This window comes from Verticillium dahliae, genomic scaffold (genome assembly GCF_000150675.1).
Source record: "Verticillium dahliae VdLs.17 supercont1.3 genomic scaffold, whole genome shotgun sequence".
Classification (NCBI taxonomy): Eukaryota; Fungi; Ascomycota; class Sordariomycetes; order Glomerellales; family Plectosphaerellaceae; genus Verticillium; species Verticillium dahliae.
In genome coordinates this window covers 1,822,603-1,844,729 of record NW_009276940.1, presented here as the reverse complement: position 1 = coordinate 1,844,729, position 22,127 = coordinate 1,822,603, and the positions used below count along the sequence as shown (strand labels likewise).

Here is a 22,127-nt window from a genome sequence, read left to right as displayed (position 1 = left end):
ATGCCTATATGTTCTAGCTCTAGAACTCAGCATATTTCTATATCTATCCATAGCCCCTTGCACCTGTGACAACTGGTCATCTGTCGTCGGTAAAGGACCCTATGAGTAATGCAGGGCGCACCTGACACCACATCTTGCCATACGATAGGCGTTTATGATCTCGGCTCTCGGAAAATCTCTGCGCATCCCTTATCCTCTCTCGCCATCACGCGCTAAGATGAACCACTCCCCATATCCCATGTGGAAAAGAAACCAAAGAGCCAGGTGAGCGAAGAGGGCCAAGCAGCGCTAGAAGAGGTTCGGTCCTAGTCTTGTGAATCAGGAACGCACCAGGCGCACGCAAACGCCCCCACGGCAATCGACCTTGAAGGCCTCTGCGCGCGCCCCTGGGCCCGGCCCAGCTGGGCGTGGGCTGCTGCTGGGTTCTGGCTCGCGCACGCACTGATCCCTTCAGCTGCCTCTTGACCCCCCTTGCTAGCCAGGAAAACCCCAAAAAGCACCCAAGGTTTGCCCGAGGCGTTCCCGGATCACCAAGATGCGCCCACTGGGCTGCGGGCTTGTAATCTGTTCTATGTTTCGGGTACTAGCTGTGTTCGCCCAGGCTGCACCGCGCAATGGCCTGGTGGAGTGGGTGGGTAGAGAGATGGATGAGTGGATGAGTGGATGAGGTTAACTCTGGCTGTTTTTCTTTTCGGCGATTATGCCTGCGCTGTTCCTGTTCAGTAATGGATATCCCTTTGCCGATCCAGGGGGGTACGTTTCTCGACAAACGGATTCCACGTTCCACGTGGCTGGCTGAGCGGTTGATCTGGGCGGTATATGAGCTGCTGATGGCGCCCACTCGGGGAGCAGAGTGAAGGAGGGAACGAGGCTTTCTGGTGCGTCTTTACTTCTTCACTGTTGGTCGTTTCTTCGTCGACGAGTCCTCCTATCGCCACCTTCGTCACGTCCCGCGCATCATACAACGCCAAGGATGGAGGTCCCAACGTGGCTGCAATGGTACAAGAAGCCAGAGTACCGAGACATCAAGCAGTACTCGACCGACGTGCGTAATGGACGCCGCAGCATATCATCTGATGGCAAGGGCAAGTCCAGTATCCCGCCTCACCTGAGTCTGGACAGGGTGCTCGCGAACAAGACTTGTAAGTGAGGACGAGACGGAAGAGGTTGTCACGACGCAGCTGGGCTGACTGGGCTACCACAGGCAGTCCCATGTCACTCTATGACTTTTACATGTACTTGAAGCATATCGAGTACTCGCCTGAGAACCTCGAGTTCTACGTCTGGTTCAAGAACTACGAGGCCAGGTGGTCGAAGCACAGCCGCCAAGAAGACTACGAACCGGTAGAAAAGGATCTCAGCACCGCCAGCACCTATCAGGCGTCCGAGGGATACTCCTCCGAAACGGAGCTCGGCCTCAAGAGCGAACCTCTGGAGACCGTCGAACTGGCAGAGCTTTCAGCCGACCCCGAAATTGGTATGGTATCATGTCTCTCAGATGTGTCGATGCCCAGACTAACACAACACGCAGCCAGCGAGACGACGACACAGATCCTCGAGGTCGCTCTGCCCAAGACGGCCTGCACGCCGCTGACCAAGCCCAAGCGCACAGCCCGCGACCACCTCCGCGCCCTGACGTCGGCCTGCACCAACGCCTGCGCCCTGCCAACAGACGCGCTCCCGACGCTGCCAGGAACCCATCCCTTCGACGCAGCGCCGGAGCTCTCCTCCATCATCCAGACATACCTCCTGCCGTCGTCGCCCAAGGAGCTCAACATCCCGCCCGCGCTCCGCGACACAGCCCTCGAGGCGCTCAAGACGTCCCCCGCGCCGGTACACCTGGCGCCGATCGCCGGGCACGTCTACGACCTGCTGCGCACGTGCTCGCACCCCAACTTCCTCCGCCTCGGCGTCGCCAACGGCACCCTCGAGACCGTCTGCGTCGCGACCTCGCTCGGCATCGCCCTCACCCTGGCCGGCCTCCTCTTCACCCTGCTCCGCGCCTTTGTGCCCTTCCCAGGCGCCCACACGCGCCTCGTCCTCCTCGCCTCCTGGTTCTTCTGGTTCCTCGGCCTGAGCTTCATCCTCTCGGGCCTGCGCGGCAGCTGCTTCTTCCTGCTGCTCTTCTCGCGCCGCCAGCCCCTGCCGTGGGAGCGTTTCGACGACAGCGCGTCCCTGTCCTCGGTGCGGTCCGGCGTCGCCCGCGTGCTGGGCCGCCTCATGATCTTTGACCGCAAGCTCCGCGTCGGCGACGTCAACCTGCGCAGGCTGCAGCGGAAGATTGTCCTGCAGAGCTTGGCGGGCGGTGCTATTGGCGGCACCATCGGCGTCATGGTGTTTGCGTTCCTGCCGGTCTGGAAGGAGACTGTCAAGCTGTAATGGTGGCCTGTGCCTGTGCCACTGATTTGAAAAGGCAATATCAAGATGTAACGAGATCCATAGCGTGCAAAGTCAACTTGCTTTCGTTCCTCTTCAGATCCATGAGTTGGTGGTTGTGATGAATGTTCCATTATGCTAATATGGGTATCGCGTCGTGATGCAAGCTAGAAGAGACACGAAGGCTAATTTTATACAATGGATTAATATGCCTGGGAAACACGACATCTGGATGCGAATAGACTAGGTCCAGCGCGGCTCCCTCAGACAATGTCATCGCCGCGAATATTGTGCCCAGGTGCATGGCGAGGCCGGCTCGCCGCCGTGTCTGGAACTTGTACATTGCGATCCGGGCCAACAGCGGCGTTGCCTGTCGTCCTGGGAGCATAGGTCGCGCTGCTGCGGCCGCTGGGAGGCAGGGGCTTCTCGGCAATGGCTTCAGAACTCTTGGCCCATCCCGCCGACCGAGTAAAGACGCCATCGCGAGGTCCGTATCCCTTATCCAGAGTGTAGGCAAAGTCCTCATTGCGCTGCAGGGGAATGTGGTTGAAGCGCCAGTCCCAGATGGCGGCGTAGTTGCCCCGGTAGGCGGCAAGAGCAGCACCTGTGCCAATGATGCTGCCGGCGAGAATGTCGTACCAGTGGTGCGCCTGGTCGATCGTGAGCACGCACGCCTTGAGGAAGGCTCCGAGCAGGGGTGCGATGGTCAGGGCCACCTTCCAGAACGCAGGACGGTATGCGGCCCAGACCTTGAGCTTGGCGTTGAAGTAGAGATGCAGGAACACAAAGCCGGCAAAGGCCGTGGCAGCATGACCAGAAGGCCAGCTCGTCATGGCTGTTTTCAAAAGCTTCTTGTCGGGCTGGGTGCAAATTTCGGAGGTGTACATAATCTCGTGAAAGCCGACGCCGTTGAGACCCGTCGAATTATAGGACGAGGCGAGGGAGATATCGGGCATGCAGACGGCCAGGAAGTAAGGGCGGAAGCCCCCAATCAGGTGTTTGACAATGACACAAGAAAGCGTCTGGATGATGAGAGCCTGAATCACGCCCATGATGGCGTTGTTGGCGTCCCAGAAACTACGGACGCGGATCTGGGCGAGCAGGATGAAGACGATGGGAATAAAAGCAGAGATGAAGGCAGAGAGACCAGAGGAAATCATCCAGCCGCGCTCTGGGTAGGCAAGACTTGGGAACACAATGTCACCAGAGTCGGTAAAGGTGACAGGGAACGTTCGCGTTGCTGCTAGCGGTGCGGTGTAGATCTGGAGACGGCTGTCAGTGGACGGACCTCAATCGAGCTGCAAGACAAAAGGCGACATACCCCGAGCGTGGCAAAGCCCAGGACGGCCATGGTCAATAGGTCGAGCCACATGGTGCGGAGCCAGCCCACGAAGAAGTGGCCGCAGCTCTGACGCGAACGAACGGTGTCGCGGGTGAAGGTGGGCTGGATGCCATCGCCACGGATCCTGTCGATGATGGACATGATAGTGATAGCTCGCAGGGAGCCAGGAGCACGAAGGGGAAGTGATTTTACTGAACAGGTTCAAGGTGAGAGTGGTGTGGCGGAGAGGACACGATGCGTCGGCGAGGCCTGAGAAGATGCTGGCGCTGATGATGATATAAAAGCGCGGCTGATGGGTGTCTCTGGGGCCTGCAAGCCAAGACGGCAGCTGATGTCATGTTGTCTGCCTCTGTGTGCGCAGGAGCGAGCAGCCGCCAATGTGCGAAGATCTGGTGGTCGCTTGGCAAGTGAAGGTCTTTCTTGGGTGTGACGATGGACGCCCTGGCTGGGCTGATGTTGGTTGGCGGAGGATCGTCTGCGAGGGCCGGGGAACTCTGAGTGGTGACATGCCCTGGGCATGTGTGTGCTGGTCGTGGGTGCAAAACAGGGAAGCTGACAGGCAGGTGCACTGCAATTCAGAGTCGGGGCTATCTGAAGCAGGAGCGATCAGCGCGATGAGCCACTGACGTCAATCCGTAACAGCGCCATCGTTGGGGCCTGTGGCTGGTCGGTAGGTACCTTTTCTAGGCAGGTGGCATAGCACTTGTTCCTGCCTGTTCCTGCCTGTTCCTGCCTGTTCCTGCCTGTTCCTGCCTGTTCCTGCCTGTTCCTGCCTGTTCCTGCCTGTTCCTGCCTGTTCCTGCCGGCTCTTGCCTGCCTCTGCTTGCTCCCAAATGCGTTTTCGGTGCCATCTCCGGTTGGTTACGAGGCCAACCCCCAGTCTGCCTTCACAGCTCAACATGCCATCAAGATGGTCTCGTCCACTACATGCCAGCTCCTTGTGCCCAACTCTTTATACATGGAAACTTTTTTCTCACAGGACTGTTCGTGTCCATCCCAACCCTTGCTACCACACGCTAGACGCCCGAGCCCTGACCAGCATCAGCATGAGGACGCTGAAAATGCCACCTGTGGCTGCTCTGAGTGTGACTTATATTTCAGACTTGAGCACGTCCTGCGAACTTAAGTCTTCGCCTGGGGCGCAGCTCCTGCGTATGGCAGCGTATCTATCTATGCGGGCGTCACGGTGATGGACCACCAAATCAAAACTGAGTCGCCCTTGAGCCAGAAGCTGACCACATTGCAGCAACATTTGTACCGGTATCAGGTTGGTGGACCGAAATGTCTTGGAATAAGGTACCTCTCCTTGTTATTGCTGACATGTCCGGTCCCGCCTCGTTGCAGAATCCAAAGATCCAACGCTACTCAGCCTACGTCTTGCACGGTACTGTCGATATGAAGATGCGCTTCATCAATTTTTCTTTCGTTTCTCTGTGGCTCTTGGTTTTGTAGTACCGACAAATCTACATTTACCGTGATCCTACGTCGTACTTTCACAAGCCTGAAGGAGCGTACCGCAGCGAGTATTCCAATGCTAGAATCCTCGAAGCCCAGCAGTTTATCGAAGAACATGCTGGAGTACCCAGCTTGAGGACGAACCCAATACTCCACCCAACCGAAGAAGCAGCTTGGGACAAAGGCCTGGCATGGACGAGGGTCTCTTACACACCAAACTTTGAGTTGTTCCTCGTTCAGATGATCGAGATATCGGCTGACATGGAGGGCCCTACCAAATGGGGCATTAGTGCCGAGCGCCGTGCAGCATGTTTTCGATTTCTGAAGCAACACTAAGATATCTTTGGGTAGGAGTCGGGTTGGACAGAAACCTATCACCAGACGAGCCCCATCGTACAACATTGTTACGTCGCTTCCGTCCCCTATAGGCCGCGGCCTGCTACTGATGATGCTTGCTACCGAGACACGAACAGAAAATCCCTTGCTCCATGCGAACTGCGCTTACATATCGACGCTCCGATCCAGTTTTCGTCATCGCCATACTTACTCTCTCTCATCCCTGCCAAACAGCCTCGATGATGACAAAGAATGTCATGGGGTTAGCCTCGACCCTGACAATCTCAAACCTCTCATCAGCCTTGTGGAAGATCTCCTCCCAGGCCTTGACGGGCCTCTCTTTGGTTGCGAACAGAGCCATCATGCGAATGTCGGTCGACGTGCCCATCTGCTGGATCGACCGCGGCAACGGCTCGCCCTCCTGCTCGCCCTGCTTGCCGACGTAGTCGATGAAGAGCACACGCGCGCCGCGCTTGAGGCTCGGCCGCAGCGCCTGCAGGATCTGCACCGACTCCTTGTCGGGCCAGTCGTGCAGGATGAGCTTGAACATGTACACGTCGGCCGACAGGGCCTGTGGTTCGAAGAATGACTGCGCGTGGAAGGTGACGCGCGAGGCGAGCTCTGCCGGCCGGTTGGCTGTGAAGACGGGCTCGACCTCGGGGAGGTCTTGCACCGTGATCTTGAGGTTCGGGTAGGCCTTGGCCAGGGCAAAGTCGTCGTGGCCGCCCGAGCCGCCGAGCTGGGAGACAGATGGTGTTAGTGCTGTGACAAAAGTCAGGTGGCATGATGCAGAGGACATGACATACGTCGATGACAGAAATGTCGCCCGCGGCTTTCCAGTCGTAGGCGTCGAGGACAACCTGCTCGAGACGGAAGATGTCCTTGAGGTAGTTCATAAAGGTGACGAAATTGCGCGACCGCCACCCCTTCTTCTCGCCCTCGCCGTCATTCTCGATGTAGTCCCAGCTGTTTTTGTAACGGCCGAGCGGGCCGTCGTTGTTGTGCAGCACGGCAAAAGCTGTCTTGGTCATGTCTTGCGACAGCTCTGTCTGGCCCTTGCAGTGCTGCTCGAGCGCACGGTTCATGACGGTCATGGGCGGGCCGGCATCGTCGAGGAGGGTGGCGACGAGGGCGCGGAGACCTGTGTTCTTGGCGAGGGCAGCGGAGCGGGATGTGTGGCGGACACCCGAGGCTGGTCGACCTGGTGTGACTTCCGCGAAGAGGCGAAGCGTCGTTGCGTGCTCGAGGACGCGCTCGACGACTTCTTGCGGTAGGGAGGTGTGCTTGGCGATGGTAGCGTGATCAGCCGAGCCAACCAAGGGGACTGCGTCCCAGAAGTTGAAGTGGTTCAGAATGTTCAGCACGGCAACGTCAGGCATGGACTGTGGGGGATGTCAGATGCGTGGGGTAGGTAAGAATCCGGGGAGGGAGCTCACGTTGTGAACATAGTTGAAGATGCTCTCGCTTGGGCCCTGGGCGAGGTACCACATGTCTTGCAAGGAGTCGAGGAGCTTCTGTCGCAAGACAAAGGCCTCGGGCGTGATACCCTCATAGCTGGTCGGGCTATCGGCTTCGAAGGTTGGGTGGGGGATTTTGTTCTGTTCGAGGAACTTGGTAAAGGAGGCTGAGAGCTCAGTCACCTTGGCCGCAAGGCTCTGGAGGGTTTCTGGGGAATTAGACATTGTGTAAGAAGGTCGAATCGAATAGGGAGCGTGAGAGAAGCAGAAATCGTGAGTGATCGACACGGTCAATATGATCAGGGTCCCGGCTTTCTTTTTAACGTTGAACCCCGAATCACGACCTTGCGACAGAGTACTCCGGCCTCGAGTTACCCCTCCTCGCGCCCGACTAACTGCCCCTCCGCACTCGGACAATCACCATTCTGCAGGAGAAACTAAAACCGAAACCGAATACATGATCCATCCAGGTGTGCAAAGAAGACCAAGGTAGTGGCGGTAGTGGGTGTAACACCAACGCAAGGCGACGATCAGATAATCTTATCAGATCAAAACTGATGGAGATCGCACCAAATGCTAGGCCCGGTGGAGGCTAGACCGTTGGGATCTGTCCCAGGGGTGACATCAGTGCCGGCTCTATGACGTGGTCTTGCGGCATTTTTCAGGGCCCCAAGCAGAAGAAGAGAGAGAGCACATAATGCATAGGAGATTTTAGGTCGCAAGCCATTTGATGCGTGGCGCCGCCAGTGCCGCTCCTTGGCTTACTGCTCCCGTGGGGTTTGCCTCGGCACTTCTTGCAGGTGCCGTTCTGGTTGTACCGTCGTGGAATTTTGCGCCATGAGGGAGGGAGGGAGGCCTTGCAGCCCCATGCACAGCAATATCTAAGCGGAATGCGGGCGAGGATCTCCTGTCGCCTGCGGCAACCCTCGGGGACTTGGCGTCAGATCACGTCTTCTGCGAGATTAACACCGAGCGGCGTCGAAATCCGACGTGGAGGGGTGGCAGACCGATGGAGGAGAAAGTGGGATGGAGCAAGCCGGAACATAGCTTATGTGACATTAAGTCGAGACCCGTCAAAGGCGGATCTTTCTTCGCCGGGGTCTGATGGAGGATCTTCTTAACGGTTTCGCAGGATACATGTTTCACCCCAACCTCAGGTCCGTCGGTTAGACTTTCCTTACAGCTAACTCATCATCGTCGGGTACTTCCAGATATTCCCCGGGCTGGTTCCAGAGTTGAACCAAGGCCGCGTGGCCAGCGGCTTATATTTCTTTTCGAGGGTTCTCCTTGTTCTGCTGGGCAACGCGGGTACAGGTTCTCGTGACACACACTTTACGAGAGTCAATGATTACTATCAATGAATGCCGACGAGATAGATCCCTGAGATGAAGGTCCGAACCTGCTTCGGTTGAGGTATGGCCGGAAGTCAATTATTGGGTTCCGAGCTTGGTGCGAGAGCTGTGTCCTGTTCCGAGCCAACACCTCACTTTGTCTCGCGGCCGAGCTCGTCCGCCTGCGCTCCGCCTTCGGCATCCCTGGCCTTGACAGCCCACGCAAGCTCCTCGTCAGCCTGCACCGCCCGCTTCTCGTCCTCCTCTCCAAGCTTGACGTTCTGCGCTAACCAGGCCAGAAGAACGAGCACCGTACCGACGCACAGCGACCCGATCGCCAGCGTCTGCTGAGTCTCGCGGTATGCCTCATTGATGTCGTCCCTCTCCACACTACCGATCGTGTAGTTCTGCGCAACGACGATGGACCCAAAGATTTTGCGTGCCTCGGCTGCGGGGAACTTGGCGCGCAGCTTGCGCGGGAGGATCGAGTTCCAGATGCCGCCGCTGATGGTCGTGCCTAGGTTCGAACCGAAGCCCAGGGACGAGAGGTAAACGGCCGTGGCCACGGCGATTTCCTCATTGCCAACGGCCGCTTGGAGGGCAACTTGCAGAGACACCTGAGCGAGGCCGCGACCCACGCCGAGGAGCGACTTGACTGTGATGAAGGCAGGCTCGTTACCAATGTGCGAGCCCGATATGTTGGTGAGGTAGATTGGAAGACCCGCGGCAAGGAGGATGAGAACCACACCGATGGCGATGAATGGCTTTGTCTGCTTGAAGTACTTGAGCAACAGGCCGGAGAGCAGGGCGCCGACATTGTAGGCTACTCGCTGAGCGTTGTCGACGCGTGTCGCGGCGCCGGGAGAGTAGTCTCCGGCGACCTGCAGGAAGCTGGAGAGGAACGGACGGTAGACACTGTCGGACATGGCAATGAAGCAGGCTGACGCGCAGGCGATGATGACGTTGCGCGCGCGCATGGTGCGGTAGGGGATGATGGGCTTCGTTGCGTACTTGTAGTCCCAAACGAGGAATACAACAAAGGTCAGGACACCGACGATGATGAGCACAATGGACGATGCCTCCTTCCACTTGTCAGTGTCGCGGCGGCCGGCAATGGTGATGGGCAGCAGAGTCATGGAGAGACCGCCAATAAGCAAGAATGCGCCGATGAGGTCGAGCTCCGTGGCCAAGTGCTTGGCCTTGCCGACAGGACCGGATGGGGCGCCATGCATTAGGGAGACACGCTCGCCGATGAGACCCATGCGCTTGGCCCGGCGGCCCATCCAAATCATGATGGCGATCGTGGGCAGAGCTGTGACCGGCAGCACGATAGACCACATGCCATAACCCCAGCGCCATGACGCGTTTAGGAGGATGTGCTCTCCCAGATAAGTTCCGGCGTAGAGCGTCGGGATAGCGGTGATGGACTCGGGCAGCGTGAACAGAATGCCGCGGTTGACAAGACTGGTCACGTCGGCAATGAAGATCTGCTGGGTAATGTTCCACCACGTGTCTCCAAATGAGTCGAAGATTCCTCCGGCCTGTCAATGGTCAGCCGGGATTTCCGTCATATTGCGCCGCTATCCGTGCTTACAAGGAAAGTGTCCACGTTTTGACACGCTGCGAACATCATGTTGCCGATGGCCATCGACAGAGCTGCTCCAGCAAAACCTTGGGGTCGTCCAAAATGCTAAGTGCACCAGTTAGGAGGATTCTTGCAATAATCTTGTAGCCCCGTCCATCATTTGGGGAACTTACATCAGCGAGCTTAGCCAACAATGGATATGACACGATGCGCACGATGCCGTTGATAATGGAGCCGGTCGTAAGCAGAGAGTGGCCCTGGAAATGACTTGTTGCGTATGGCTCGTATACATTCTGGGTGTAACTCGTGAAGTTCATAAAGAAGTTCATGACGAGAAGACTGTGAAAGCATGAGAGCCTGAAGGTTGATCTGTGCTACAGAGTGCATCTTCTTACCCAGAAATGGCAATACCCAGCTTCTTCGGAGTCCACAGCTTTCGTAAAGCTTCAGCCGCGGTCCTGGGCCGTTCATTCGTCGTCTCGTGTACAGCGCCATCTTCGGCAACAGTCACGTTGGTAGCCGGAGGGTGCGTCTCTGCCATCGTGACTGATATCTCGACGGCTGTCAGGGGGTTGTTCGGCAATCAGAGAGAGGAGTTGAGGGGATCTGCAGGCAGGGCATATTAAACAGCAGAACCTGCCGGCTTTTAATGAATCTCGCTGGACTTCCACCCGACTTCGGTAACCTGACTTATCTGATCCGACCTTCGGTTATTTGGGTTCGGATCTGATTAGATGCTAAGATTGCTTCGAGTAAGAATCACGCCGATCCCAAGTGACGGACCCTCTCAGGGTCGCTGTCATACTGGGGCACCCCGTTGATCGGACCATGTTGGTGCATGACTTGGGTTTCACCCGACAAGGGACCTCAAAGAAAATTCTCATCCATAATGATAGCCGGGGCTCGGGAACACGCTGAGCCTGTGTACCATGACAGGATTCGATGCATTCTTTGATTCGGGATACTGCCAAGCTGAGCGACTGGGACACCAGTCAGGAAATGGCGTCGATCGACAATAGATGATGGAGCAAGTCAATTTTTGATCAGCTCTTGGTTGCATCTCCGCGTGTGCCTACGTATAAGATTCTCCTTATTAGCGCCAAAGAATCATCTGAGCAAACCAAGTTTCCCCGTCCGTGCCGACACCACGGCGAATAAGCTTGCTGTAGGGAGGCCGAAAGTGGAAGAAGTCGGGTCACATTTAAGCGACGCCAGCAACACGAGTAAGGAATCGTGACAGCTGTGGATACTTGAGTGACCACGACCAGGATGACAGGCAGCCGGGGTGCGTAAACACAGCTGCAGTTTTTGTCCCAGGATCGAGCTTGCCATGTGGCAGCCGGATCTACCAGGCTCTGACTTGTCTCATCGTTAACGTACACTGAGATGGCATACATTTTCTCGTCAGTCAAAATGTGAGAAGTAAAAGACATGCTCCCGATGCTCCCCGAAGCATCGAATCCTGCCTGCTGTGACGCCCGGCTTGACCCTGGCAATATGGCCTGTAAACAGGGATGATCCCCCCTCAAGATAGCGAGAAGAACGTGGAATGATACGGTTTGGCTGTCTCATTCCTTCCTATACCTGGTCTCTGCGACGAGTATTTCAATGTGCTGTGCCCCAGACAACACGAAACTAGTCAAGCCCTCAGATCATTGAAGAATTTCTGGCTCAGAAGCCACATATTCAACTACACATGGGTGAACAGGATCAATTGAGGAGATGAGGCAAGGCCTCAAGATATCAAGGCTGGTGGCCTCCATATGAGCGGCCGTTTCGGAGAGGCCTTCTTATTGATGAGCTAACGCAAGTCGCAATCCCTAATTCTTTCGTCGCCACGGTCAGGGCTGCAAGAGAAGTTTCTTCCGATTACCTTAGTTATTGTTGAGAGGGCTTCACTGCTTATGTAAACCCCAATTCAGTACTTTGGCTGTGCCTGCGAGCTCTGAATAGGTAGGGTAGGTGATATAAGACTTGTGATGTGATTGATGCTATCTCTCTGAATTACCACTACCTACCTGAGGGTGCTGGAGAGTCCTGCAGAGATGATCGGCCTGCTGATGCAAGGCTTAGACAATTTGAGGGCAGACCTCATCCCATTCAACCTGGCAGTCTCCGGGATGCTAACCTGGGCCCGCATCCTCCTGAGCCCAACCAAGGCATGAAGCAGAATCGTTGGCCTATGACCCTTCCATTGGGCGCCTCACCGTCAACTATGAGGTACCGACTGTCTCCCTGGCTGCCTTCCTGGCCTACTACCCACACTTCTTCAAGCTACATGAGCTGCACGGAATAGCTTTATTTATGCACCCATTCCGAGGTACGTGAATCAAATATACCCATCTGATTCACTGAACTTAAGCCGTGATTCACGTGCTCCTGAGAGCTGTGAATCCCAGCCCCGGTAATCACCATATAGGTGATCCCCTACAGTGATCACCGCCCTAGGAAATCCCCTAATATTGGTTCCACAGTTATGGAGATTCGAGTGTCGATTTTATGCGAGACCACCATGTGACCCAGCGTCAGCGTCTTTGGAATGACCATTAACTCGGTTGTCTGAGACCTTTTGACAGTTTGTTTTAGGAGAGAAAAATGAATGGTCTATCTCAAAAGCAACATTTGGTTCCGAGAATCCGCCCAGGATGGCTGAGGCGGCAGCAACTTGGCTGCACTGGAGGATGCAGAGGGGGTCCACTGAACAACATTCTGGACAACGGTGATCGATGGGAACCTCGACGGTCAACTGCGAAGGACGTGATTCATAGTATTTCATGTTGAAAAGCACTTGTTAATTGATTCAGAATCGATTACCAATGTATTACAGCAGTATAGGATGAGCAAACCCCTGCGCTTACGGCAAACTTCAAAACATATGGGGTGTCGTCGCTATCAGTTCCGACCTCGATTTTCGAATGCCCATAGCTGCCCAAACCGACTGCCCTCGAGGGTGGCCAAGGCCCGTGGATTGCCCGTCTCGACAACCTCCCCCTTATCAATAACGACAACGTCATCAAAGAAGTCCATGACCATGTCCAGACGATGCGAGACCATGATGATGGTATACTCCTTGAACTCTTCCCTGATGATCCCTTGCATAGTGCGATCAGTCTCTCGATCCACATTCGAGCTCACCTCATCTAAGAGAAGTATGCCACCACGACGTCCTCCTAAGCTCCGGTCCTTTACCCGTCGTCTCAAGATAGCCCTTCCAAGGCTGAAGAGCTGTCTTTGACCCGCACTGAGGCTATCGCTGCTCATCCCACTGTGGACATCGTCGTTCATCTCCGCCAGGAAGCCGCTAAGCAGCACGGTATCGAGAACCTCCCGGCATTCAAGATCAGTTGCGACGTTAAAAGGGTCGAGGTTGTCCTTGACGCTGCTACCACTGGGAAGAAAGACGGCGTCCTGTGGCACTGCGATGATACGACGGCGGAGCGCATCCCTATCGATGGAGTGGAAGGGGATGTCGTCGATCTTCATGTTCTGGGAACAAGATGACAAAGGGTCGAGTAGCCGAAGAAGCACAAGAATAAGGGACGACTTTCCACTGCCGCTTCTGCCACACAAGACGACCTTCCTACCGGCCTCGATAGACAGAGTAACGTTCTTCAGGGCAAGATTGCTCTGTGAAGAAATCTCTTGCTCAATGTCTCCGGCACTGACTTTGTAGGATGCTGAGACATCTCGGAGTTCAATAGTGCCAGCTTGAGGCCACTCCACGGGAGGTTGGTGGTCTTCATTTTCGCGCTTCTCGGACACAACTGATTCCGAAAAGCTCTTGATTCGCGAGACGGCGCCAATTGAGGTCTCCAGCAACGTGTAGTTACGGATGAGCCAGGTGATCACATCACTCAGCGACATCAATGTCACCAGAGATGCACCTGTGAACCCTGAATTGCCCCCTGTCTGTGTGGCCAATGACACGATAATGATGGCAACAATGGCAACAAGGATCTCCATGGTGAGACTGAGCCATCGCTGTATCATGGCGAGAAGGTATGATGGTCGTTGCGAAGTGTTCAGCAACTGCTGATTATGCGTCACATGGTCGGCCATCCAGCCGAAAGCTCGAAATGTGCTGATTCCCTTGATTGTGTCAAGATAGTGGGTGCTAGATCCGTCAGTTGTCCGCCTTTTGCAATCGGGATTGATGACCTACTAAAGTGGACTCTTTGCTTCTAGGTCGAGCAGCCGAAGCTGTCGCGATGTGCGCAGGTAGAACCTTTGGATCACCCATAGCACAACTGCAAATATGGGATAGCTGATTGCAAGATATGGCGATGCGGTTCCCACAACAGCAGCCATACCCATGACCTGGAAGATATCGATAACCGTATTGAGCAATGCCAGCGGAAGCTCGCCATCGATGAGAGTCATGTCCTGGGAGAACAGGTTTGTTACTATGCCCATATCCGTAGTTGTGAAGAAGCTCAATGGTGCATGAACAACTGTGTCAATCGCCTGGTGGTGCAGAGTTGTGCCAGACTGGGTAGTGATCCATACAATGATGGTAACGCAGACTATAAAAGACATGATGGAGTGAGTTGCTTTCAGCATACCGAAGATACCCAGATAGAAACTGGTAGGCCTGTGGAAAGTGTCTTCGGACCAAAATTTCAGCCATGCGGTCGCCATACTGTTGGCGAAAGCGTGGATGGCAGCCGAAGCGACCAGCACCACCAGGGACCATTTGCTCAGCGAACGCATGTAGTGGCCATAAACCTTCATGTCCCCTGTTTTTCGCGAAAGGTCGTCCGATCGACTTCGTTCGGCGTTCTGCACTTGACGTTTTGGTCCCGGAGTAGTGGAAGTTGGGGCGGCTGTATCCCTCTCTTGCGTGCCATCTTCATCCGAGGACGCCGCAACGTTCAGGTTGGCGACATACTTCTGATTGCGGATGAGGTCATTGAACGAACCCTCCTCCACGATTACACCACCCGTGTCAAGGGCTATGATGTGATCTGCTTGAGGAAGATGATGAATCGAGTGCGTGCACAGAATCGCAGTGGCGTTCCGACGGCGAAGAACACCACTAGGACCGAATACACGACGGAAAACCTCATTGGAGGTATCGTTGTCGAGTCCGCTTAAGATATCGTCAGAGAGAATTAGGTCTGAATGGAGATAGAGTGCGCGAGCAAGTGAGACGCGTTGCTTCTGCCCACCACTCAGCGCTATGCCGTTGCTTCCAATGTTGGTTTCGTCGCCCTGAGGAAGTATTGTGAAGTCTGGGAGAAGCATACAGGCTTCTATGACTTCTTCGTACCGAGGCTGGTCGAAGTTGGAATATCCCATGATGTTCTCTTTGATCGTGCCGTTCCACAAGAACGGAGCCTGCTCACAGTACCCAATGGCCGCGTGAGCGAAGGGCAGCTTGATGTTCCCGCGCGAGAAAGGCACCTCGCCTAAAAGCGCATTACACAAGGTTGACTTGCCAGCAGCTGTCGGCCCAACGACCAGGGTAAGTTGAGACACAGGGAAGCGAACGTTGACATGGTTAAGGATCATCCGGTCTTCCGTCCAGCCGAAGAATCCATCCTGGATGGTAATCGAGGTTGTGGCGTCGGGGGTTGATGGCTTTTCGTTGTATTCAAGACCGCTGTTAGACGGTTCATCCGAAAACGACTTCTCGAGTATGTTGGGTGTTTCGTGGCGTCTGACGTCTTCCCGCGCATCAGCCTCGATGAATGCTTGGATGCGACTCAAGCTTGCCAGGCCGGCGAACATCATCGGCACAGCCTGGAAGAGTTGAGATAGAGGCGAAGTCAATAAGATCAAGAACGCAATAGACGTAAACATGTTCGTCGTGTTGAGCTCGCGAGTGGTGAAGGCCAGAGCGGCAACAGGTGACAGGATCGCCGGCGTCATGGCAGCCACAACAGCCCAAATAATGAGCCAACGGGATTTGTTGCCAGTTTCCATCTCGTGCACTCTCATCTTCTGGATGAAATCACCAACCGGCAGTGTGATGCCGCTGATCTTCAGGCTCTTCATATTCGAAATGACGTTAGCCGTGAGCCCGACTCTTTTCTGGATCTGGCTCATCCATCTGACCTGTCGGTCTCCTGACAACCTGCCGACGATAAATGTACCGATCGCACAAAACACAATGAGCACAATCGGGGCGATGAATGATGTGCCAAGCTCCCGCTGTAAGAACCAGCATCCAATTGCAACCTCGATAGGACTGGCCCAAAAGTCGTGAAGCTGGTGGAAGCCTTGGATAACGCGGTCCGTATCAGTACTCATCAGTGTGACAGCCGCCGCCTCCCCAGCGTTGGCGAGCTTGGCCTCGGTTGTCTTTTTGTAGATCGCGGCCGACAAGCAACCGCGGGCCATTTGCTGAGCCCTCATATGGAAGTACCATTGTAGCGCTCGAGCGAAAGCCGCGCCACCATAGATCAACACCGCGGCACCGATGAGGCCGTAGCTCGTGCTACGAGGAGCATTTGGTTCCTGCAGATATTCTAGGAGGGCGCGGATGAAAAGCGGTTGACTAAAGCTGAACCCGATCAAGGCGATTCGGGGTGCGATGGGCATGATGTATGGGATGGCCAGGGCTCTGGCAAGCGATCGAGCCAAGCCAAGCTTCCTGCCGGGCCGCGACCGCTCGATCACAGCTTCAAGTTTTCGCTGGAGGAGATCCGAGTCAATGTCCTTGTCCAATGGATACAGGTCGTCGATGGCCAGAACATGACTGTAGCCGTAACGGAACAACTTGTTCAGCCAGAGGTAGACAGTCAGACTCATCACATCACTCGTCTCTTCGGGGCTGTGCTCATCAATCTTCCAACGGAGCCAACGAGTTTTGCTCTTCGTCTCGACAATGAGGATGGCGAACTTCGTTACGACGGATGCTGTGTAGAGACGGGCAATCATCTTGGAGGTAACGGAGCTCGCCATGAGCCATGATGTTCGCACCTGGACGGCATCGCAGAGCGTCTGCAGCAGAATGTACAGAATGAGTAGTGTCGATGGGCGCGGGACTCTGGAATGCTCAAAGAAGGACAGGGCAAGCATAGACAGCGCAACAAGGAAGTTGACTGCTGTTGAGGCAATGGCGAAGCCATCGAGGCTAGAGGTTGGGGCCGCCGTCTGAAGATTCAGCAACGCGAATTGCAGAGTAGCCAGTATTGTAATGGCTGTCTATTGCACATCCTCTGTCAGCACAATATCCACAGTGGGCAGGTTGTCGCACCTACCAACTTGGCGTACTGGAAGGCGACACCAGACACAAACCTCGGCTGTTGCGAAAGCCATATGGCGCGCGGAATAGACAGCGCCAGAAAGAAGGTAGCAGGAACCATGGCTAATATGATGCGCTGAAAGCGAAGAGTAAAGTCGAAGTCATCACGGCAGCCTCGAACAATGGGGCCGAAGGTGTCGTCGTTGAGGCATGATGTTACCATGTCGTGCTTGGTAGATCCGTGAAGAACTTTAGGGGTCAAGGTATGGCGAGAGCAACTGAACTCCAGGCAGCGCGCAGTTGATGGTAAGGAAGACCGCAAAAGGTGTGTAACATTCAAGGCCCAGGTCAGTTGAAGAACGAATTCCTACTTCATACGCGTCGCCATCCGGGCCGGGCGGTCGGCAACAGGACTCGTCATCGGCAGTACAAAGAAATAGGCACGAAAGGTGCTGCCTAGGCTGCACGATTGCTCTCAAGCGCAAATGGCCTCAGTACGGGATCTACACACCGCTTACGTCCTGTTTAAGGCGTGGGTGTGGCACAATGCCTCTTTCACTAATGGCCCTGGTAATGGCGAGCAAACGGCCTTCTATCACCCCAAGCACCCCTGCACCAAAGATGTCACATCTAACCAAAAGCCATTCTCGAATCAACATGATTGGGCGCTTTTCATTGCGGCCATTGCTTCCATGCACTGAAGGCAAGTCGAGCTTCCAACAGACGCACATCTGCTGACGGCTTACGCAGCCAAGGAAGCATAGTGGTACATCTTCGCCACAGGAGGCCAAGATCGGCAGCAATTCCCATGGTCAATCCCGCTGGCAGTCGGGAGAAAACAGTAAGGATTGGTTGGGGTGAAGGCAATCGCTAACCCCAGCGAACATGTTCGGGTGGCTACCTATCGTTTCGTTGCCCAGCCCCCTCAAATCTGTGGAGGTTGCCGCTAAACCTACAATATCAAGGGTCTAGGGGCCCTCTGATACGCGTATAGTCCTTCTGGAAGCGCACCTCACCCCGTTGACATGTTGGTCCATCTGCGTGTCACTCAACTGGCTGCGCTGTTCGGCTCGCGCGGCGACACCAGACATAGAGGAAACGTGATGTCACTTCACTTCCCGAATAGCTTCAGAAGGGTAGTAGCCTTGAAGGCCTCGATAGGCTACGTTACATGAGCTTCCATGCGCGGCCGAGGTGCCAGCACTCGCATTCCACGGCCAGATACATGTTTGACCTCAGCTCGGCAGCGCAAGACAGGCAGGACAGGAGGCCACACAAACCTCCCCAAATCTACTGGCAACGTGGGCATCATTATCCAGACACCCATTCAGTCAATCGGCGAAGAATGTTAGCAGGGTCGGAAACTTTCCAGTTCATCCGCTACAGGTGTCTTACATAGACGGTACAACGGTTGTGGGCGCACCCAGGTCTCACCTCACCCTGACAATCGTTGCACCCTTCTGAATCCCATCGTATTACAACTGAACCCCCAAGATGATGTCGTGATGCTCTTAAAGGGCCAGTCGGCCACACACGTCCGCTGTGGGACCTTGATCAAATCCACTCGACTCTAAGTTTTCTTGAAATGAGGTTCTCCGCCGCTTTTTGGGGGCCTTGCCTCGCCCTTCTGCTGCCTGTGTCGGTCGCCGACGTTGTGGTGCTTCCAGGGGGCCTCCCAAAGTCGCACATTGGCCGTGGGGCGGTCAAGAACGCCGACGACTTCTTCCGCCAAAGCATGAGTAACGAGTTCTACAACAACTCGGCCGAAGTCCTCCTCTCCTCCTTCAATCACAACGTCAAAGACAGCGCCTCCCTGTCAATCGGTGATGGAGTGCGTCCTTCAGCTGACAGCTTCGTCCGCGGGGCAATCCAGGCCTGGGGCGAGCACCTGCATTTCGTCGTCCGCCCCGAGGAAGTGTGGTTCACCATATTGGTACAAATGAACTTCTACATGATATCTCACGCTGAGGACATCAGGGACTTGTTTGTCGATCATGAAGGACAGGAGACTATCACGATCGAGGATTTCACCTGGGAGCAAGTCCTCATACGTTTCCAAGACGAGATTCAAGCCCGCGTCAAGACGGATTGGCTGCAGAATTGGATTACGCCGGACTTCACCACCACAACCCAGGACGATCTCATGACAGCCAATATACTCATGATGGGGCTGACAAAGGCCTATTTCAGGTTCGAAGGCGGCATCATCTGTGGCCTCCCTTCCGTTACACTACAGGGAGAAAAGTCGGATTGGGAGGCTCTGCTCGACAAACTCGCACGGCTCCCGGAATTCGGCGAAGAGGCTACCGCATATGCTGAACGCCTCCGGCCCATCCTCAAGCGCTTCATCAAATCGTTCGACGAGCCGGACAGTTCGGAGACGGTGCAATTCTGGAACGACATCGTGTCCGCCAGATCCGAGTTCTTCTGCGGCGCACCGCCTTTCTACATGTCCGGCTGGATCACAGGGTTCTACTACTGGAATGACCGAGGTGAACCCTACGCAAGGAACAGCGCTGAGGGCGACCTCGTTCTTGACGGCGTGCAATACCCGTCTCTCGACATTGGGACATTGCCCGTCGGGTACGCCAGCGCGCCTTTCGTGATGCTGGACTATAACGGCACAGACAGATTCGAGTCATACGTTCTGGCCGGGACTTTGGGGAAGAAGATCACGAGCGGCCCCCCCACAGGTTACGCCAAAGCGATGGAGCGCATCGGGAGCTACAGCAGCGGTGACACAAAGGGTCACAGCACCTTGCAGTCGCTGTCAGCGTGGGTGGTGATTGGACCGAAGAGTCACGATGCCGACGAGAGGCCGCCGTGGCAGGGTGAGGTTGAGCTCGCGGACCTGATCGGATCCATTGACAGCAACTTTGAGGCAGATAAGTGTGGTTCGCGAGGGGCTCGGTCATCGGCGCCGATGAGGATCGGGTAAACTTTGCTGCTTTCTTGTCTCAAAGCGCTTCGGGGCTCGGCGACCATGAGCGAAGTCGGCGGACGTGGTGTCGGTGTGCTGCCGACCGTTGGTGTGTTTCTGTTTCGCGTGCTTATCTTGCAGGAAGACGCCATCAGGACAACATCACACCATCAAACGCACTCAAGTCTTGAGTCAGCATAGACGATATAAATAATTAAGTGACGATTGTTTTGGACAGTGGCTTCATTCGTTCCCATGAATTATGAGCTTGAACTGCAGACAAACCATTAAAACTTGAAATTATGACAACCACAGCAAGAAGGGTAGCGGTGATTGGTGCTGGCCCATCTGGTGCCATCGCCACCGACGCCTTGGTCAAAGAGCAAGCGTTCGACACCATTCGGGTCTTCGACAGAAGAGGGGCTATTGGTGGGACATGGTGAGTTTCCGGTGGCACTCATTGTACGATCGTTGTAGTGTGCTCACTCGAAGTCCACAGGGTCTACACCCCTCACCTGCCCGCCAAGATCCCATCACTGCGAGATCTCATCGCGGGGAACGCTGACCATGCTGTGCCCATACCAGCACAACTTCCAGCAGAGACTTCGAAGACGGAGAGAGTCAACAATCATCAAACACGGTTCTCAGACTCGGCGCTTCATGAGAACCTCCACAGCAATATCATCCCCTCCATCATGAGCTTTACTCAGGAGCCCTTCCCAGATAAGCTGTCGGAACGCACCCTCGCCAAATATGGACCTCGGGCTCCTTTCAGACACCGTGAGGTTGTGCGAGAGTGGGTTCAGGAAATCTTCGTTCGCAACGGCAACGACAAACTACTGGAGCTTAATACAACGGTTGAGCGGGCAGTCAAAAATGAACAGCAAGAATGGGTACTGACGCTTCGCAAAGAGACGCCGGGAAAAGACTACTGGTGGGAAGAAAGATTCGACGCTCTGATTGTCGCAAGCGGCCACTACAATGTCCCCTGGATTCCAGACATCCCAGGAATCGTCGATTTTGACGTGAGATTCCCGGGGAAGATCCAACACAGCAAGCATTTCAGAAGTCCAGAAAGCTTTGCAGGAAAGGTTCGCAACCTCATACACGGCCAGGCCTAGTAGAGCTAATGACGGTCTTAGCGAGTGGTCATCGTCGGAGGGTCTATCTCATCCCATGAAGTCCTGCATGAAATTCTTCCTAAAGCAAAAAAGCCGGTTTATGCAGCTTTAAGGGGTGATCCTGTCCCAGCCTTTGGGTGGGCGCCTTTTACACACCCGCACATTGTTGTCAAGAACGAGATAACGCGCTTCGATCCAGGAACTGGAACACTGTTCTTTGCTGATGGATCATATCTGGATGATGTAGACCACGTCATATTTGGCACCGGCTACACTTTCAGCTTGCCATTCTTGCCTGACGTTCAGGCAAAGATAAAACAGGCCAATCGCCGGCTGCCTGGAGTCTTCCAACACACATTTAGTATTGACGACCCGAGCTTAGCATTTATTGGCATGGTAAGCTTGGCAACATTCTACTTGGCTCAAGCTCAGGGTTCGTAGCTAACAACTGCCCTCCTCAGCTTGGTGGCGGTTTTACATTTCGTGTGTACGAGTGGCAAGCGGTCGCCGTGGCAAGACTCCTCGCAGGGCGCGCCCGGCCTCTCCCTCCACGTTCCGAGCAGCTTGAGTGGGAACAAAAGAGGGTGGCTGAACTGAAGGGAGGCAAGAACTACTACTCAATCGCTTTAGATTACGTGGGCTTTTTTGAGTATCTGCGGTACATCGCAGGCGACCCTACCCCAGGCACAACAGGCAGGGTACTCCCACCCTTCGACAAAGCATCTCTGGCTATATGGACGGGCATGGTGGCAACCAAGATCAAGGGATTCGAAGAAGATGCTCGGAAAGCAGAGTTGGAGATTCGGAGTCAGCAAGAACACGAGACCCAGCAGCGCCTGCGGGAGATTATCGGAAACTGGAGTCCCAGAGCAAAGCTATAGTTTGAAACTGCTACCAGCCAGTCCTGTAACAGTTGCTAGTTTATTGAAGATGGTTGAAGCTAAGGGAACGTGGAAGCATTGTCATACAATATCCAACCACAGAAAGACAAGACCGTTATGAGAAGCTAATGTGA

General features: G+C 54.9%; 7 protein-coding genes across 7 annotated transcripts; 3 read left to right on the top strand and 4 right to left on the bottom strand.

Moving 5' to 3' along the window:
• Window positions 1-973: 973 nt before the first annotated feature.
• Window positions 974-2,379, top strand: VDAG_02225 (uncharacterized protein; the record flags this gene model as incomplete). Its single annotated transcript, XM_009658254.1, has 2 exons — window positions 974-1,142; window positions 1,532-2,379. 2 exons carry the CDS (start codon window positions 974-976, stop codon window positions 2,377-2,379), a joined length of 1,017 nt encoding a protein of 338 aa, XP_009656549.1.
• A 260-nt stretch (window positions 2,380-2,639) lies between these two features.
• Window positions 2,640-3,859, bottom strand: VDAG_02224 (lipid phosphate phosphatase; the record flags this gene model as incomplete). The annotated part of the gene is made up of 2 exons (XM_009658253.1): window positions 2,640-3,638; window positions 3,698-3,859. 2 exons carry the CDS (start codon window positions 3,857-3,859, stop codon window positions 2,640-2,642), a joined length of 1,161 nt encoding a protein of 386 aa, XP_009656548.1.
• A 1,867-nt stretch (window positions 3,860-5,726) lies between these two features.
• On the bottom strand, window positions 5,727-7,191 carry VDAG_02223 (uncharacterized protein; the record flags this gene model as incomplete). The annotated part of the gene is made up of 3 exons (XM_009658252.1): window positions 5,727-6,248; window positions 6,316-6,891; window positions 6,946-7,191. 3 exons carry the CDS (start codon window positions 7,189-7,191, stop codon window positions 5,727-5,729), a joined length of 1,344 nt encoding a protein of 447 aa, XP_009656547.1.
• Window positions 7,192-8,449: 1,258 nt separating this feature from the next.
• Window positions 8,450-10,423, bottom strand: VDAG_02222 (siderophore iron transporter mirA; the record flags this gene model as incomplete). The annotated part of the gene is made up of 4 exons (XM_009658251.1): window positions 8,450-9,838; window positions 9,892-9,987; window positions 10,056-10,221; window positions 10,278-10,423. 4 exons carry the CDS (start codon window positions 10,421-10,423, stop codon window positions 8,450-8,452), a joined length of 1,797 nt encoding a protein of 598 aa, XP_009656546.1.
• Window positions 10,424-12,774: 2,351 nt separating this feature from the next.
• VDAG_02221 (ATP-dependent permease MDL1) lies at window positions 12,775-17,294 on the bottom strand (the record flags this gene model as incomplete). The annotated part of the gene is made up of 4 exons (XM_009658250.1): window positions 12,775-13,996; window positions 14,045-14,405; window positions 14,445-17,031; window positions 17,088-17,294. The coding sequence occupies 4 exons, from the start codon at window positions 17,292-17,294 to the stop codon at window positions 12,775-12,777; spliced, it is 4,377 nt and encodes a 1,458-aa protein (XP_009656545.1).
• Window positions 17,295-18,656: 1,362 nt separating this feature from the next.
• On the top strand, window positions 18,657-20,009 carry VDAG_02220 (uncharacterized protein; the record flags this gene model as incomplete). The annotated part of the gene is made up of 1 exon (XM_009658249.1): window positions 18,657-20,009. The coding sequence occupies one exon, from the start codon at window positions 18,657-18,659 to the stop codon at window positions 20,007-20,009; it is 1,353 nt and encodes a 450-aa protein (XP_009656544.1).
• A 143-nt stretch (window positions 20,010-20,152) lies between these two features.
• On the top strand, window positions 20,153-22,053 carry VDAG_02219 (thiol-specific monooxygenase). Its single transcript, XM_009658248.1, has 4 exons — window positions 20,153-20,430; window positions 20,491-21,016; window positions 21,134-21,508; window positions 21,574-22,053. The coding sequence occupies exons 1-4, from the start codon at window positions 20,294-20,296 to the stop codon at window positions 21,991-21,993; spliced, it is 1,458 nt and encodes a 485-aa protein (XP_009656543.1). The 5' UTR covers window positions 20,153-20,293; the 3' UTR covers window positions 21,994-22,053.
• The last annotated feature ends 74 nt before the right edge of the window (window positions 22,054-22,127 follow it).

Bases quoted from the DNA above. Each gene is read 5' to 3' on its own strand.
- VDAG_02219 (XM_009658248.1), top strand. From the start codon at position 20,294: ATGACAACCACAGCAAGAAGGGTAGCGGTGATTGGTGCTGGCCCATCT. The intron at 20,431-20,490 runs GTGAGTTTCCGG...CGAAGTCCACAG, and splicing joins GGGGCTATTGGTGGGACATG to GGTCTACACCCCTCACCTGC. The intron at 21,017-21,133 runs GTGAGATTCCCG...TGACGGTCTTAG, and splicing joins CAGGAATCGTCGATTTTGAC to CGAGTGGTCATCGTCGGAGG.